The sequence below is a fragment of the Lathyrus oleraceus genome, chromosome 4 (genome assembly GCF_024323335.1).
Source record: "Lathyrus oleraceus cultivar Zhongwan6 chromosome 4, CAAS_Psat_ZW6_1.0, whole genome shotgun sequence".
NCBI classification, from domain to species: Eukaryota; Viridiplantae; Streptophyta; class Magnoliopsida; order Fabales; family Fabaceae; genus Lathyrus; species Lathyrus oleraceus.
This window is the reverse complement of record NC_066582.1, coordinates 69,368,580-69,384,973: the sequence shown is the minus strand read 5'-3', so window position 1 is coordinate 69,384,973 and position 16,394 is coordinate 69,368,580. Positions and strand designations below refer to the sequence as shown.

Here is a 16,394-nt window from a genome sequence, read left to right as displayed (position 1 = left end):
AAGTCACTGATCATGTTCATTGTTCATAAACACTGACTGTTCACGCACTGTTCATGTACTATTTAAAATACTATTCATAAATATATTATTTTATTTTTAAAATATAATATTCTTAGGGTAGGAAATGGTGGAGGAATAACAATTCTATAACGACAAATTGATAGTTTAAAACTTTTTACAAACATGTATAATAAATAATTATATTTAAATATGTATATAAAAAATACAAAAGAAATGAGGCATAAAACATGAGGGAATCATTGTTGGGTCACGCAATCGTACTATTCATAAAGTGACTGAGTGACGCCAGTTCGTCGTCTCATTTTCACTCTATTTTCTTCTTGCTGACTTAACCATCATTAACTTTGTTTACAAGGTCAAGTTAAGTCACCCAATGCCGGACGGAGATTCCTCCACCGCTGCCACCGTTCAACTTCCGATGGATACCTCGGGAGACCTATTCGATCATCCACAGTCCCTCAATCTTACCCTAGTCAACAATCATGAAGGCAAACTCAAAAAAGATCCTACGATAATTGCACGAGAGTAAGTAGTTTTTTTTTTCTTGTGTATTTTTGATTTGGTTTGTAGGTTTGGCTTTAATGCGTTTACCGATGTATGAAATGTGATGTTGTTGTTTGTGTTTATTTTTATTTTATTTTAATCTTATGAGTGTTTTGCTTGTGCTTTTGGAAGGTACCAATTGGAGTTATGCAAAAAAGCTATGGAGGAAAATGTGATTGTTTATTTGGGAACAGGATGTGGGAAGACGCACATTGCTGTGTTGCTCATGCATGAAATGAGGCATTTGATCAAGAAGCCGAGTAAGGACGTATGTGTCTTTCTTGCACCTACCGTTGCTCTAGTTCATCAGGTGAGTTTTTGCTATACGATTGAAATCCTTGTGATTTCGTCGGTCTCAATTTTTTATGCTCCTTCTTATTGAATGAAAAGTTGCATTTATGGTAGAATTGTGAATCTTGTTTAATGTGATTGTTATGTGAGGTATAATCATTATGTGTCTCCTGAATCTTGGTTTTTTGTTTATCTATAGCAAGCAAAGGTTATATCTGACTCTACTGATTTTGAAGTTGGAACTTACTGTGGGAGTTCCAAGCGCTCGAAATCTCGTCAACATTGGGAGGAGGAGATTGAACAGTATGAGGTAACAATGCCAGTTACTCATGTTGAGATTAATTAGGATGCATGCATTGTTTTTGTGCAGTGTTATCAAATATCTGCAATTGCGCCGCTATGATGGATATACATGGCGGTTTTGATTTTGCCGCTATGACGGATATACGTGGCGGTTTTGATTTTGCCGCTATGACGGATATACATGGCGGTTTTGATTTTGCCGCTATGACGGATATACATGGCGGTTTTGATGGATATACGTGGCGGTTTTGATTTTGCCGCTATGACGGATATACGTGGCGGTTTTGATTTTGCCGCTATGACCGATATACGTGGCGGTTTTGATTTTGCCACTACGACGGATATACGTGGCGGTTTTGATTTTGCCGCTATGACGGATATACTTGGCGGTTTTGATTTTGCCACTATGGTAAATATTGGCTGATATTGCTTGTTTTTCCGCTATAACGTGGTCGCAAAGCGTCCGTTATGGCAGCATTTTGGCTCTCCGCCACAGACAACACTACTTTTGTGTTGTACGTCTGATGTGTTGCTGATACAACGACTTGAAGCAAAAGCTAATGAAAGAATGTTGTGAACAACAATTAAATTCGATTCATGCAATTAAATAAATAAATAAATGAGTAAATTAGCTCCAGAGTTTTTGGCATCTATTAATATTCTTTAGTTAGAATTTTCATCTAATGGAGTTTGTTGGTTCTAAGTTTGTACTATGTTTTTGTTTTTTTCCCCTTTTCAGGTTCTTGTTATGACCCCACAAATATTACTTCACAACTTATCTCATTGTTTCATGAAGATGGAGATGATCGCACTTTTAATATTTGACGAATGCCATCATGCTCAAGTCAAAAGCAGCCATCCTTATGCTGAAATTATGAAAGTAAATTTCATTTTTGTCAATATCAAAACCATTCACAATGGAGAATGCTATACATTTTTATGAATAAAAAACATTTCCATTTCCATCGTTTCTTTTTAATTTCATGATGGCAATGTTTCAATTTGGCAATTTATCAGGTCTTTTACAAAAATAATTCCACAAAGGTTCCCCGAATATTTGGCATGACTGCTTCCCCTGTTGTAGGAAGAGGTAAAGTAATAATGCTTATCTTCAATGTTTCTATTTAATTCCATATTTAATTGTGATATTCATGAAGATTTAGGGTTTGGGGAACGAAAGAGAAAAAGAATAGACTCTGAATAGTAATGCCATATGGTGTGTTATGATGTGATTTTTTTGTTGGTATAAATCGGGTATCCTCTGCGTGTCTAGGACTGAGTTCGAACCTAAGACCTTTGGTTAAGTTGGAAGCGATTCCTTACCATCGCATCCAAGATCTCATCCAAGTGCTCGTGAGTTTATGATGTGATTTGTTATCAAAGACAAAACCCTAACCTTGTTTTATTGCAATAGTCATATTAGGTACTAGAATCTAACCCTAATCAAGTAAGGATCAAATAACTAATAAAGATAAAGATCAAAACCCCTAAGATTTAATATAAGGATTCTCAAGCAGTGTTGTTAATAGTGGATCGCGTAGAGTGAAACATCTTCTATGTAGCAAACATTCTCCACCTCTACCTTGGCAAGTCTCATACTGAGATGACAATCTCTTTTTTATTTGTTTTGTTTTTCTTTCCTCTCCTTTCTCTTCCTCTATTCTCTTTTTTCATGTCCTTTCATTTCCTCACTTTTTTATTTGGTTTCACTTTGCTCCCTTCTTTTTCATTGTTTTTTAGGTATTTTCTCCAACTTTCCATATTTTTGTGTTTTTTCTAATAATTTGTATTTCTTATACTATGCTATGTTCTATTCTCTTTGTATTTAGAATGTTATACAAAGAGGATAGAACATAACATAGCATAAGAAATACAAATTATTAGGAAAAATCCCAAAACAGAGGAAGTTAGACGAAATTCTTAAAAACAAAAAAAAAAGAAGAAAGTAAAATGAAACCAAATAAATAATTGAGGAAATGAAGGGAGAGGAAAAAAGAGAATAGAGGAAGAGAAAGGAGAGGAATGTAAAACAAAACAAAGAAAAAAGAGTTTGTTATCTCAGTATGAGACTTTCCAAGATAGAGAGGTGGAGGACATGAATAGAGGCATAGCAAAATCCTCATATGTATGAAATGACATTAGAGTAACTATAGTCTTAGCCTAGTTTAGTTTTGCAACTGATGTAACTATTTGTGCTTAGTTAGCACAAGTTAGTTACTGATCTATAAATACCTAGTTCCTTAACGGACTAAATACCACTTACCCGTACTAAATAATGAAGTTCATTCTTCTCTCTCTATCTCTAATATTCAAACAATATGAATGTTGTCATTCTTATATTCGACTAGTTCTTCAAGGGTGTTACCCTATGTTGCCTACATTGTTAATAGTGTATTCTTTTTTTCTTGCTAATTGCTTATATACTCGGGAGATGAAGCACCTTTGCTGAATGCTCTAAGTGTTGTAGTTTACGGTAAAAACAAAAAAAATCCTCCATTTTCTGATCTTATATGTTTCATTTTCAGGTGGTTCTACTGCAGCAAATCTACCGAAAAGCATCAATAGTCTCGAACAAATGCTTGATGCTAAGGTAGGGTTTGCATAGTATTATTTGTCAAATAAATTAACTTTAAGAGCATCATTTGTAGCCATCGTAAAAATCCGGTGTCAAACTTTTACCTTCCTGTCCTGTGCAAGAAAGCTGATACATTGATCAAGGGTTCTTGTTAAAAATTACCTACTTGCACTGGTTAGACGGCGGGCATTGTTGCTCATCCCTAATGATTTGGATATTATTTGTAGGTATACTCAGTTGAAGACACGGCATTGGAATCTTTTGTCACCACTCCTGCAGTTCAGATATATCATTATAGTTCGACTGCAAATATGGAATCTAACTTGTACTGGAAAATTGAAGAGATTAAATGCCAGGTACACCTCTGCTCTCTCTTATGGATCTTAAGATGATAGATGAACAAGGTATACCCGATCACTGCTTTGTTTCATGTTAGCAGTGCATAGAAACCCTTGGTAGAAGCATAGAAGATCACGAGAAACGGATGAGCACAAAGAAACTTCTCAATCGGGTGCACGATAATGTGGTCTTTTGTCTCGGGAGTCTTGGCATTTGGGGAGCGTTGCAGGTAAAACTCCTGGATCTGATTACAAGTCTTATATTTGCAATCATTTAACTTTAATAAATATTATTATTCATGGTGTCTATTGGTGTCTATAAGTGCACTTTGTTTTGTTATTGAGCATGACTTGTTTAAATTGCCCCTTCAATTATGAAGCAGAAGCCTACCTTAGAGTCCGTGTACTCTTCTCTTCTTCACTGGCTGCTTTGGGGCATTTATTTCTCCTGAAGTTCATTACTGCCATAGCTTTAGTCTATTTCTGATTTATTGTCGGGGTTGACTACGGGAAATTTGGGGAACAATGGCTATAATAGCTTTAATGTTTTAAATACTTGAATATATCTTATTTTATATGAGATTCAAATAAAATATAACATAGCAATATCCTCCTTTTACTATACCCACAACTACACAGTTATTCTTTTATCCAAAACCATTTATTGCTATATATTGACAGTGTATTATGTAATTATACTATCAGCGTTGCTATTTAATACGATGAATTATCTTCGTGAAATTCATGAATCATGATGTGTATTATCTTTGATGGATGTATCTTCCGGCATTTGTGGAATTCATGGGTAGTGGTGGCTTAAAAAGGGGTCACATTAATGCCATATCACTCGTTTATCTTTCATTTTGTTACATAAAGCATTTTTCTTATACTATTATATCTTAATATATATATGGTTAGTTTTCATATTAAGTTTGATTTCCTACAAAATATTCTAGCTTGCTAGTTGTTTATCTTTATTTGTGTTAATTGGGAAGTTATTGTTTGATTGTTATTCTTTTTCCTTCTTTAATATTCTTGTTCACCTTCCAAGGCTAGCCGTATTCTTTTGAGCGGCGATCTTTCTGAGAGGCAAGCATTAGTTGAGGCAGAAGGAATTTCAAGTGACGAGTCTGTATGTGATAAATATCTTGCAAAGGTAGCTGAACTACTTACTTCCAAATGCATGACAGGTATTTTAACATTGCTGTGTGTTCTCTGTTACAGAATTTTCGAGCTGTTGCCTCTGAATTTTTTAACAAAATCCATGCACTCGTAATTGTGCTGACGTTTTACGTGATGTTAGGTTATGGTTTATCTGGCAATAAATTAATCTACTCATTATTGTAATTGTATGATATGTTTAGAACAGAGTTCTTAGGTATGTATTTTTATAAAGCACATTTTATTGTCTTGTTTTGCAAATCTGTAGGTGACAGTGTTTCTGATCCATCTTCTTTGGAAATACTAAAGGAGCCTTTTTTCTCAGCAAAGCTCTTACGCCTCATTGGGATACTGACGAGTTTTAGGTTGGCAACCTCGTTCCGTTCACAATATTTGACAAATTGTGCTTTTTAAACAGTTTTTTCAGACATATTTAGCACGTGTCTAATGTATATATAAGTTCTGATCAAATGTTCCTATTTCAGGTTGCAACAGAACAGGAAATGTATAATTTTTGTGAATAGAATTGTGACTGCAAGATCCCTGTCATACATACTACAGCAGCTCCAGCTTTTAAGACAATGGAAAAATGATTTTCTTGTAGGAGTCCATGCGGGAGTGAAGAGTATGTCACGGAAGACCATGAACACAATTGTTGAGAAGTTTCGCTCAGGAGAGGTAAGATTGTAGAGAATAATATTTTAGATGTATTTTATGAATAAAGGTGCTCCTTTTATAGGAGAAAGTACAATCAATCAATTCCTTAATTTCACGATTGATATAAGGAAAATAAAATAAACAGAAAAATAGAATAGTAAGAAAAGGAAATAATATATTATATTTAAACAAAAAGTAATTATGGATTTCATTTGTTGACTTTGAAATACGTTACTGTGAGAGTGGAATAGTCTGTCTGATCTTGTATGCTATTTTTTCGTTCAGTTTGATGAAAATGAGTTAAACTACACTACTGCTCATGCATAAATGGATTTAACAGCTTGATAAAAGTTATTTTATTTTTAGGCTCTGTTTGATAAAAAATAACTAATAGCTGATAAGTTCGTTTATCGCGTTTGAGCTTATAGCCGATAGCTTATAAGCTAGCTAATAGCAAATAAGCTAGTTGGTTGAATTTGTCGTGTTTGATAAAATTAGTGGTTGAACTAACTTATAATTGTAAAATGATATAAAAAGACATTTAACTAATATTTATTTTTTTCAATAAAGATAGCAGGGGTAAAATTGAAAGAAAAAATAATAAGCTTTAAGCTATAAACTATTTGAATTAGCTTATAAAAAAGTTATAAGTCAGTTAAAATAAGCTATTAGCTTGTGAAAAAATTACGTTACTGAACAACTATTTTGTTTAACATATGAGCTTATAGCTATAAGACGCAAGTTACAAGCTTAAAATTGGTAAATTTCCTAGCAAAGCCTTAATCATTTGCTACTCTAAACTTAAAGTTATTTAATTTTATATTACTCTCACTGATGTGGCAATAAATATATTGAGTCGGCACTCTGCACCCTTCAACTTTCCAACATTTTCTTTCACTTCGTTTCCTTTTTACGAACCTTCAAACACTATTAAATAGAATGTAAAATGTCATTTACTTCTCTGCATGCATTTCAAGCATAGATGGTGTTAAGGTAATAAATGGCAATTAATACAGAAAGATAATTTTGTTAATGGTTTAAATATGCAATATATGGCCTAGCTTAAGAGTTGAGTTTAGTAACATGCTTATTTGGATCACACCCTTAACAGTTAAATCTGTTGGTTGCCACCAAAGTGGGTGAAGAAGGTCTTGATATTCAGACATGTTGCCTTGTCATACGGTTTGATCTACCAGAAACCGTTGCAAGTTTTATACAGTCAAGAGGCCGTGCCCGTATGCCTCGTTCAGAATATGCATTTTTGGTTGACAGGTACCTTTACAATTTAGATATTTTTAAAGGAATCTATGCAAATCTGTCCTTCTCGTTATTTATGGAATCTTAATATTGCAGCGGCAATGAGAAGGAATTAGCCATAATTGATGGTTTTGAGAAAGATGAACTTCGAATGAATATGGAAATTGCTGTCCGAACATCCAGTGAGACACACAACATCCCTGTGGAAAAGATTTTCAGAGTTGATTCATCTGGTGCCTCAGTCAGTGCGGGATACAGTATCTCGTTGCTTCACCAGTATTGCTCAAAGCTTCCACATGATGAGTATGGGCTTATTTAAGCTTTTGACTGACCTTTGTTTGATCCAAAATATATACTCCACTAAGGAGTTTCAGGGAAATGGAGTGTAAATCTTATGTGTGAATATTGTTAACCTATCTTTTCAGGTTCTTTGATCCCAAGCCAAGTTTCTTTTACTATGATGATTCAGGGGGAACTGTCTGCCAGATAACTTTGCCTTCAAATGCTCCGATACATCAAATTGTGAGCGCGCCACATTTCTCTATGGAAGCTTCAAAAAGAGACGCATGTCTGAAAACAATTGAAGAACTGTATAAATTAGGTTCTTTAAATGACTGTCTCTTGCCAAAGCAAAGTGATGCAGAGCCAGAGAAGGATTTGGGCTCTTCTGATTCAGATGAGTGTGAAGGTCAAAATTCAGCTGCACTCTGATTAGTCATTGCTGCTTTCATTATCTTTCACTAGACTGTCAAAACTTAACTCCAAACATTATATTTTCAAATAAAATACTGAGCATGCTTACATTATCCAGCACCATTCATGTTGCCACATCACTGAAAGAATTTTTCCTCTCAGGCAGTTATTATCATAGTCTACTATTTTGATGATGTGGTAACACATGATCAGAAGATAGTGTAAAAATTTATTTCTCAGTGGATTAAAATTAAACTCTTTGTATCGTTGCATGCTTCAAGGTTTATTGAGGATTTCTTTATCCGTTTTCGGTTGTAGTACTAGTATTATTATTATTATTATTATTTTATTGATTATTATTAGTTTATGGTTCTAGAGATGTAACAATATGGTTAAGGTGTGAGTGCTATATTAACTTTCATTTATTTGCAGATGACATTTCAAGAGGAGAATTATATGAGATGCTAGTTCCTTCTGCCTTTGAACAGTCATGGAGAAATGCGGAGAAAACTGTCCGTCTCAACTCCTACTACATTAAATTTTGCCCCACTCCGGAGGATAGGGTCTATAAAAAGTTTGGCTTGTTTATCATGACTCGTCTTCCAATGGAGGCAGAGAAACTGGAACTTGATCTTCATCTTGCTCACGGTAGATCTGTGATGACAAAATTTATTCCATTTGGAGTTGTAGAATTCAACAATGATGAGGTAAATAACTTTGTTAACAAAAAAGAGAAAATAAAATTTTAATCTAATGTTCAGGCTTTTCGATCTTGCAGATTAAGATGGCGGAGAATTTTCAAGAAATGTTCCTCAAAGTTATTCTTGATAGATTAGAATTTGTTTCTAATTTTGTAGAATTGAGTGCTGAATCTAACACACACACATCAACCTTCTACCTTTTGCTTCCAGTCATATTGAAAGAATATGATGACGTGATGAAAGTAGATTGGAAGACAGTGAAGAGATGCCTTTGTTCACCAATCTTCAGGCATCCAGAAGATACATTGGATAAAAAGGTTACCCCTTTGGATAATCATCTGCAACTTGCCAATGGTTACAAAAGTATTAGAGATATTGAGAATAGTTTAGTGTATACTCCACATACGAAGGTCTTCTTTTTTGTCACAAATGTTATTTATGAAAAGAATGGATTCAGCCCTTTTAAAGATTCTGACACTTCAAGCTACGTGGATCACTTACATGAAAAGTATGTATATCAAGTATTCTTATTGATGCATCCTTATTTCACTCTTGGTTTTGCATCCCTGATTTCTTTTTATTGATAAAAACATTTAGATTTATGAGAGCTATTGATAGAATCAGACATCACAGATTTTGTGCATGTAATTTGGAATACCATATATTTGTACTGAACTTTGACAACAAATCTTTCATGCTTGGATGCCAGGTTCTCCATTACTCTCAAATGCCCCGAACAACCACTTCTACAGGCAAAACCACTCTTCAATTTGCACAACCTGCTACACAATCGAAGGCATGGGGATGCTGGTACTTTGTTGAATATCCTATTTTTTGGGTGTTATATCTTGTTTGTCTAAGTAATTATTATTTTTAGCATGCTTGATTTTTACCACGTTTCAGGTCCAATAGGTTGTGTGGGTGTGTGTATAGTTACTAATAACTTATGAAGCTATGGCAACTGGTTTAAGCCCCTTTCTGTCCAATATTGTTGAAAACTCCGTCTTCATTGCGGTCCCCCCTAGTCGCCTAATTGTGGCATTTGGCTTGCCTTCATTGCAGCCTCCAACACCTTAATTGTGTTGGGTTTGAAGGGGTGGATTTAGTCTCACATTTCTTAGAGATATGACATGTGTAGTGTTTATAAAGCTTGGGCAGCCCTCACTTTACAAGCCGGTTTGGTAGAGATGAGTTAGGCTCAGCCCAAATTCCAAGAAATATTATTGAATTGGCTTTGTGTACCTGTTGAACTGAGAGGTTTGCTGCTGTGTCCTAGGAAGGAGGTTGGACCTTGGCAATTTGGGTCCAAGGTCATTTCTGTAGAAGCTAAATGGCTATGATGTTTTCCTTTCGGTTTGGGATCTTATTCCCTTCAAAATCATATTATCCAGAGAAAAATGAAATAGATGTCAATTACAATGATATACAGATACACAATCCTAAATTAAATAGCTTCTGCTTGATTCCACCGTATGCACATGGTATACTACCATAAAATCAATGATAGCCTACCGATGAATGTGTATTTCTTATATTTTCGCATTGATGGGTTATATCTAGATTTTTCATTTTTCTTGCATTCAGATAATTCCTCTTTAAATAATTGAAGATTTTAATTTGTTAATGACAGAGCCACTTGAGCTAGAGGAATACTTTATTTATTTGCCTCCTGAGCTATGCGAGCTGAAAATAGTAGGCTTTTCAAAGGATATTGGTAGTTCAATATCTTTGCTACCTTCAATTATGCATCGTCTTGGAAACTTGCTGGTTGCCATTGAACTGAAGCACCAGCTATATTCCTCCTTCTCAGAGGCAGCTGAAATTAGTGCCCTTAGAGTAAGGCTGTATCAAATGCACATGTTATTCCTTTTGACCAAACAAATGCAGTATATATATAGTACTAGTACAGATTATTGTTGTAGTTTAGAGCTGCTAACAATCATGAATAATTTCTAGGTTCTAGAGGCTCTCACCACCGAGAAGTGTCAGGAGCGTTTTTCCCTTGAAAGACTTGAAGTGCTTGGTGATGCTTTCCTTAAATTTGCGGTTGGACGTCATTTTTTTCTCTTGCATGACAGCTTTCATGAAGGAGACCTTACCAGCAAGCGTTCCAATGTTGTTAATAACTCCAATTTGTTCAAGTTGGCTATTAGGCGCAATTTGCAGGTAAAGTTATACTCGTGTTTTTTCATTACCTAAATAATAAAGTACTAATATTTGGGGAAAAGCCTTTTCCAACAAGCCCTAGGTGCACTCTTTACACACATTTATGGAAAAAATAACATTATTTTTTTAACCTCTTAAAGAGTGCACAGTGCCCCTGGTGCAGTCCTTAACATTTCTCTTTAGAGAATAAGGTCCCCCAAATTTTGTAGGCAGGCTTTCAACTGACAGTACTACTGCTAGGAATTACATAAACCCAAACCTATATACAATTCTTAAGCAAGGATTGTGTTAGACCTCCTATTAAGAATTACTAGGAACTGAAATTGAATGTGACAGTTTCTATTCTGTCAAGCAGTTATTTTAAGACAGTTATGGTTTATGTTTTATCTTTCTGTCAGTTATGTTTCATTAATTAATTATTCATGTCAGTTATTAGGCTTTTATGTTGAATAAATCGGAAATTGGCAAGGCATAGTGGGTTGTTTAACTTTTCTGTGTAACATTACTCTCGATATCTCTGATTGAGAACTTTTTTTCCAAAGATTAATCAATAATATCCAGTTGTTGTTCACAAATACTTCCTATTGAGACCTGTTTCTATCAGATTGTAATTACTGAAGTGCCCCTTACTCTGATATAAAAATTAATTGAACGAGAAGTTAGTAATGCTAATAACCTAGATAACTTCTTTCTATATATTGAGGTCAGTTTCAAGCTTTAAAATGCATATTTTTATTTAATGGCTTAGGTCGTTTAATGTTTCTCCTTGCTCTCTCTTCCAGGTTTATATATTTGATCAGGCATTTGATCCCTTCCAATTCTATGCATTTGGCCGTCCTTGCCGAAGAGTTTGTACCGAAGAAACTGAAGACAGCATACACTTGTGTTTAAATTCTGGTGAGGAGAAAAGAAGTGTAACTCAACTCCGATGTAATAAAAATCACAATTGGTTGCACAGGAAAACAATTGCTGATGTGGTTGAAGCTCTGGTGGGGGCATTCATAGTTGACAGTGGCTTTAAAGCTGCATTTGCCTTTCTTAAATGGATTGGCATACAAGTAAATTTTGAAGCCTCACAAGTTGTTAATATTTGCACCGGAAGTGTTGACTATTTTCCTCTTTCTGCTGAAGTAGACATTCCTTCCCTTGAAGGTAGGTTAGGACATCACTTTGTTCATAAGGGTTTGCTTCTCCAGGCATTTGTACATCCTTCTTATAATAAGCATGGAGGAGGCTGTTATCAGGTAAACAGTTTTCTTTTGGATAAGATTTACTATCTCTAGCTCTGACAATTCTAGTGGTACATTTTGATCTTTATTTTTCAAAATCTGATAAATCTTTGCAGAGATTGGAGTTTCTTGGAGATGCTGTCTTGGATTATTTGATTACGTCATATCTATACTCAGCTTATCCCAAACTAAAGCCTGGCCAACTGACGGATCTGAGATCATTGTCTGTCAATAATAAGGCATTTGCCTGTGTAGCAGTAGATCGTTGTTTTGATGAATTTCTTCTATGTGATTCAAGTGATCTGACCAAGGCAATAAAAAAGTATGCGGACCATATTAGAAGACCTATATTAGACAGTGGCAATAATGGAGGGCCAAAAAGTCCTAAGGTAAATACTGTGACCTTTTTATAATATTGCAGCTCCAAGAAATTTATTGTTCTTCATATCAAATACATTTTCCTGTGCGAGATGACATTTCTACTTGAGTATAATGTTTGTATCCATTTTGAAGTTCTGATGGATTTGTTGTATTGCTTTGTAACTTTGTAAAAAATCATATGGAGTCTAAATTGACATTATGGATTGTTTCAGGCCCTAGGTGATTTGGTTGAATCATGTATCGGTGCTGTTCTTCTTGATTCAGGATTTGATTTGAACAAAGTTTGGAATATTATGACTTCGTTCTTGGACCCAATCATGAAATTCTCATCAAGTTTGCAGCTTAGTCCTGTTAGAGATTTGCAAGAACTTTGCCAATCTCATAATTTGGAATTGCAGGTTCTGCCATCAAAACATGCTAAAACATTTTCAGTTGAAGCAAAAGTGATTGGGGACGGTGTATGTGAAAAAGTTTATGCGACCAGCCAAAATAAAAAAGAAGCTTCTAGAATCGCTTCACAGCTATTATTTTCAAAGTTGACGGTAAAATAAATATGTTTAGATTTCTCATACTTTCATCCCCATTTTCTCAACACCAACATTGCATTTTTCCTCAGTGCATAGTGGCACAACATTTGAGTATATTGCTTTAGCTTTTTATAGAATTAGGAATTGGTTTGGCAGTTTGGGATGAGCTGAGAACTTTGTTCTCTCTCAGAATTGGGATTATCTTTCTTTTGCATTTCATTTCTATTTTTCATCTTGTAAGGCACAGGATTGCTGTATTTGTTTCTTTATTTATTGGTGTATCTCTAACCACCTCTGGTTGTAGGAGTTATTTCACTCATATCACTTTACAACTCAATATCTGTTTGGTTCCTATCAACATAACAAATGTATTTTTCAATTACTGGAAAGAGAATTGCAAGTATTATAACTATCATTTAGAGAGATGCATTTTACCTTTCTCGGCTACAACTTCAGGAGTTATATTGCTTGTATTTAACTAAATGGATGTGGATGTGCAGGCTCAAGGCTTGAAACTGAAGTCAAAAACTTTGGAAGATGTTATGAAATCAACATTTAAGACGGAACCAAAACTCATTGGCTATGATGAAACTCCCATTGATGTAACAGATACTACCACCATCGGACAAGTAATGGTTAATGGAGACCTGCGGAACAAGGCTAACACAGAAATCCGCCCTATCCAGAAGGTATCTGCTGATGCATCCTCCTCGTATGTGAAACCTGTTGCCCAGCGGCTTCAATCTTCTCCTAAGGGAAAGCTTAGCGAAACCATTCGAAATCGTGATTGTGTTAGTGACTCATCGAAGACAGGTAATATTAAGAAATACTGTAGTACTTTTGTTTTGCCAAATAGTGGAGCCAGCACCTATGTTCTATTGATTCTTACTGTGTTTTCACATTACTTGGTACAACGAAACAGCAAAATCGCGATTGTATGAAATATGTCAATCTTATTGCTGGAAAGCTCCTTCATTTGAATGCTGCAAGGAAGAGGGACCAGACCACCTTAAGTTGTGAGTCTCCCATCATCCTTTTGGTTTTAATTTTTTTGATAAAAATATGTATAACTACCCAGATTTTGTGAAATTCTCTGTATTTCTCATTCATGTGATACAAAGTATATGATACCGCGCAGCATAAAAAGCTCTCAGAATTTAGTGCTCGCCGCATTATATATGTTTTATTTTATTATGACTCTGAGGATTCTGTGTTGACTACATTTGCTTCGTTTTAGATTCACTTTCAAAGCGACGATGAAGATAGAAGAGGCTCCAGATACGGTTTTTGAGTTTATCGGGGAACCCTTGCCAAAGAAGAAAGATGCAGCAAATAGTGCAGCTGAGGGTGCATTATGGTACCTGCAAAAGGCAGGTTATCTGCATAATGCTGATGGTAATTGACACACTCCTAACAATTATATATCATGTAGCATAATCCGAAACAGTTCGGTATATGAGAATCCATTGAAGGCCGCAAGAGTCCCAGAATGGAAATATGTTGTATGATAATGTTTCTGTCGTAGTGTCTATACCTTCGCTTAATTGTTATTTACATTTTCTATAAACAATGTATGACGGTGCGTAAGTAATTTTGGTTTGATATTAAACCGAATATACTATAGTTACAAATTTACAATAAATATTTACAAACTAAAGAAAATAAATGAATTTTTGATTTGTCTCTGATTTATCTAAACTATTCTAGGAAATTTGATAAATACAATTACATATTAATATCATTAATATTATTTTCTGATTGACAAAAGGACCAAGAAACATGTACCAACCACTGAAAACGTGTTAAGTATCAGGTCTAAATATTATTTTCTGATTGACAAAAGGACCAAGAAACATGTACCAACCACTGAAAACGTGTTAAGTATCAGGTCTAGCGATGGCAATAGACAGGTACCCGTCCTATACTGCACTTTAAAAAATATCTTGTACCTTATCTCATACTCCTAAGGCATCAATTTTTATGCATGTATCCATATTATATGGGTACTTAAGTGCTTATAGTACTTCTAATTCTAATAAAAATATATTGATTAATTAAAAAAATATCATTTATTTAAATTTTTAACAATAACAAAAATTCAAAGATTTTTATTATTGAATCATGAAATTAAATGGACACTTATACTAAAATTAAATATATAATATCATAATATTGAGTATTTTTTAAAAGTCATAAATATAAATTTTATTATAATAATATAAGTATATATTTTACGGATATAGGATGAGATCGTTCGTGCACTTAAATTTGTTTATTTTAATAGATAATTATTAGTATTTGTATTCGTATCTATTTCGTGAGTTTTTATCATATCCATTATAGGTATTTTTTTTAAGTATTCACAGGATATGAGTACAATTGTCATTCATAGTCATTGACTTTGTGAGGAGTATCTATTAGATTAGTCAATTCGAGATTAGTCATATAAATCAAATATGTGGCATACTTTTGTTGATGGAGGAGGTGCTCCTTGATGTGGATCGAACCTCAAGGCCAAGAAAAGACTACAGGTTACCAAGATCTTTTATATGAAATGAGGCGTGTAATTATTGTATAAGTTGTTGAATATAAGATCATAACCAATAATAACTATAGTAGAAGTATTGTGAGTAAATAGAAAGGAATCAAATTGCCTGAGTAAAATACAATTTAAGTATAGTAAAGAGAAATTTCTAGAAGTATTGTGAGTAAATAGAAAGGAATCAAATTGATTGAGTAAAATACAATTTAAGTATAGTAAAGAGAAATTTCTTATAAAATGCTCTAGGTGTCTATTGTAAATCATATAAATATTGTTTGTGCTTGCACACACCATTAGATGAAAACAACATGTCTTGAGGAATGACGCAAACTGCAAGTGCACGACATTGCAAAGTAGTATTTGTTAGAATTAATTCATATTTTGAGAAACTTGTAGACAAAGTTTGTTAGAGGGTATTTTAGTATTTCTCCTGAAGTTCCACTTGTATTTAAGCAAGTGAGTGGTGTGAACAAATTGTACATTTATTCCTTTTGCACTGTGTGTGTGCAATTTTCTGTGCAATCATTTTGTAACTATTTCAAGAGTAGTGGAAGTTTATTATTGTTCTCTCTTCTCTCTCTCTCTCTCTCTCTCTCTCTCTCTCTCTCTCTTCATTGTTCATTTGTATCACCTTGTGCACCAACAATTGGTATCTAGAGCTTCGGTTCAGATCCACGGGAAACACTAATGAAACGGTGAGGCGTTGTGTGATTGATTTTTGTTCGAAGAATTCATGTTGAATTTTTGTTCAGAATCGGAACAGAATCATATATCTTGATTTTGTGGGATTGGGAAACACTGTGTTTAGCTGAGATCTGAGTGTATTGCACAAAGGTTGAAGATGAACGGAAGCAATCTAAGCACCAAGCTTCCAGTGTCCGATGGTAAGAACTGGAATCGTTGGATGATTCATATGCGTGTTTTGTTTGGAGCTCAAGATGTTCTTGATCTTATCAACGATGGTTACGTTCAGGTTGCACTTCCAAAAAAATACAACAGATGCGTAGAG

The 16,394-nt window shown here is 34.5% G+C and overlaps 1 protein-coding gene across 2 annotated transcripts; it reads left to right on the top strand.

Annotated features, from left to right (window-relative positions):
• The first annotated feature begins 255 nt into the window (after positions 1–255).
• LOC127073433 (dicer-like protein 4) lies at positions 256–14,528 on the top strand. Of its 2 annotated transcripts, XM_051014581.1 has the most exons (25): positions 256–546; positions 697–874; positions 1,055–1,165; positions 1,898–2,038; positions 2,176–2,248; positions 3,684–3,748; positions 3,961–4,089; positions 4,173–4,301; positions 5,123–5,261; positions 5,501–5,597; positions 5,718–5,910; positions 7,001–7,161; positions 7,243–7,449; positions 7,572–7,834; positions 8,272–8,546; positions 8,618–9,048; positions 9,250–9,350; positions 10,171–10,376; positions 10,497–10,706; positions 11,489–11,950; positions 12,052–12,324; positions 12,529–12,858; positions 13,344–13,656; positions 13,766–13,859; positions 14,081–14,528. In XM_051014581.1, exons 1-25 carry the CDS (start codon positions 395–397, stop codon positions 14,244–14,246), a joined length of 4,899 nt encoding a protein of 1,632 aa, XP_050870538.1. In that variant the 5' UTR covers positions 256–394; the 3' UTR covers positions 14,247–14,528. The 2 variants fall into 2 exon arrangements, with proteins under 2 accessions (XP_050870538.1, XP_050870539.1); XM_051014582.1 differs by lacking the exons at positions 256–546; positions 697–874; positions 1,055–1,165; ... (1 more) ...; positions 2,176–2,248; positions 3,684–3,748 and having other exon boundaries at positions 3,959–4,089; positions 5,128–5,261.
• Positions 14,529–16,394: the final 1,866 nt, after the last annotated feature.

Bases quoted from the DNA above. Each gene is read 5' to 3' on its own strand.
- LOC127073433 (XM_051014581.1), top strand. From the start codon at position 395: ATGCCGGACGGAGATTCCTCCACCGCTGCCACCGTTCAACTTCCGATG. The intron at 4,302-5,122 runs GTAAAACTCCTG...TCACCTTCCAAG, and splicing joins GCATTTGGGGAGCGTTGCAG to GCTAGCCGTATTCTTTTGAG. The intron at 13,657-13,765 runs GTAATATTAAGA...ACAACGAAACAG, and splicing joins TAGTGACTCATCGAAGACAG to CAAAATCGCGATTGTATGAA.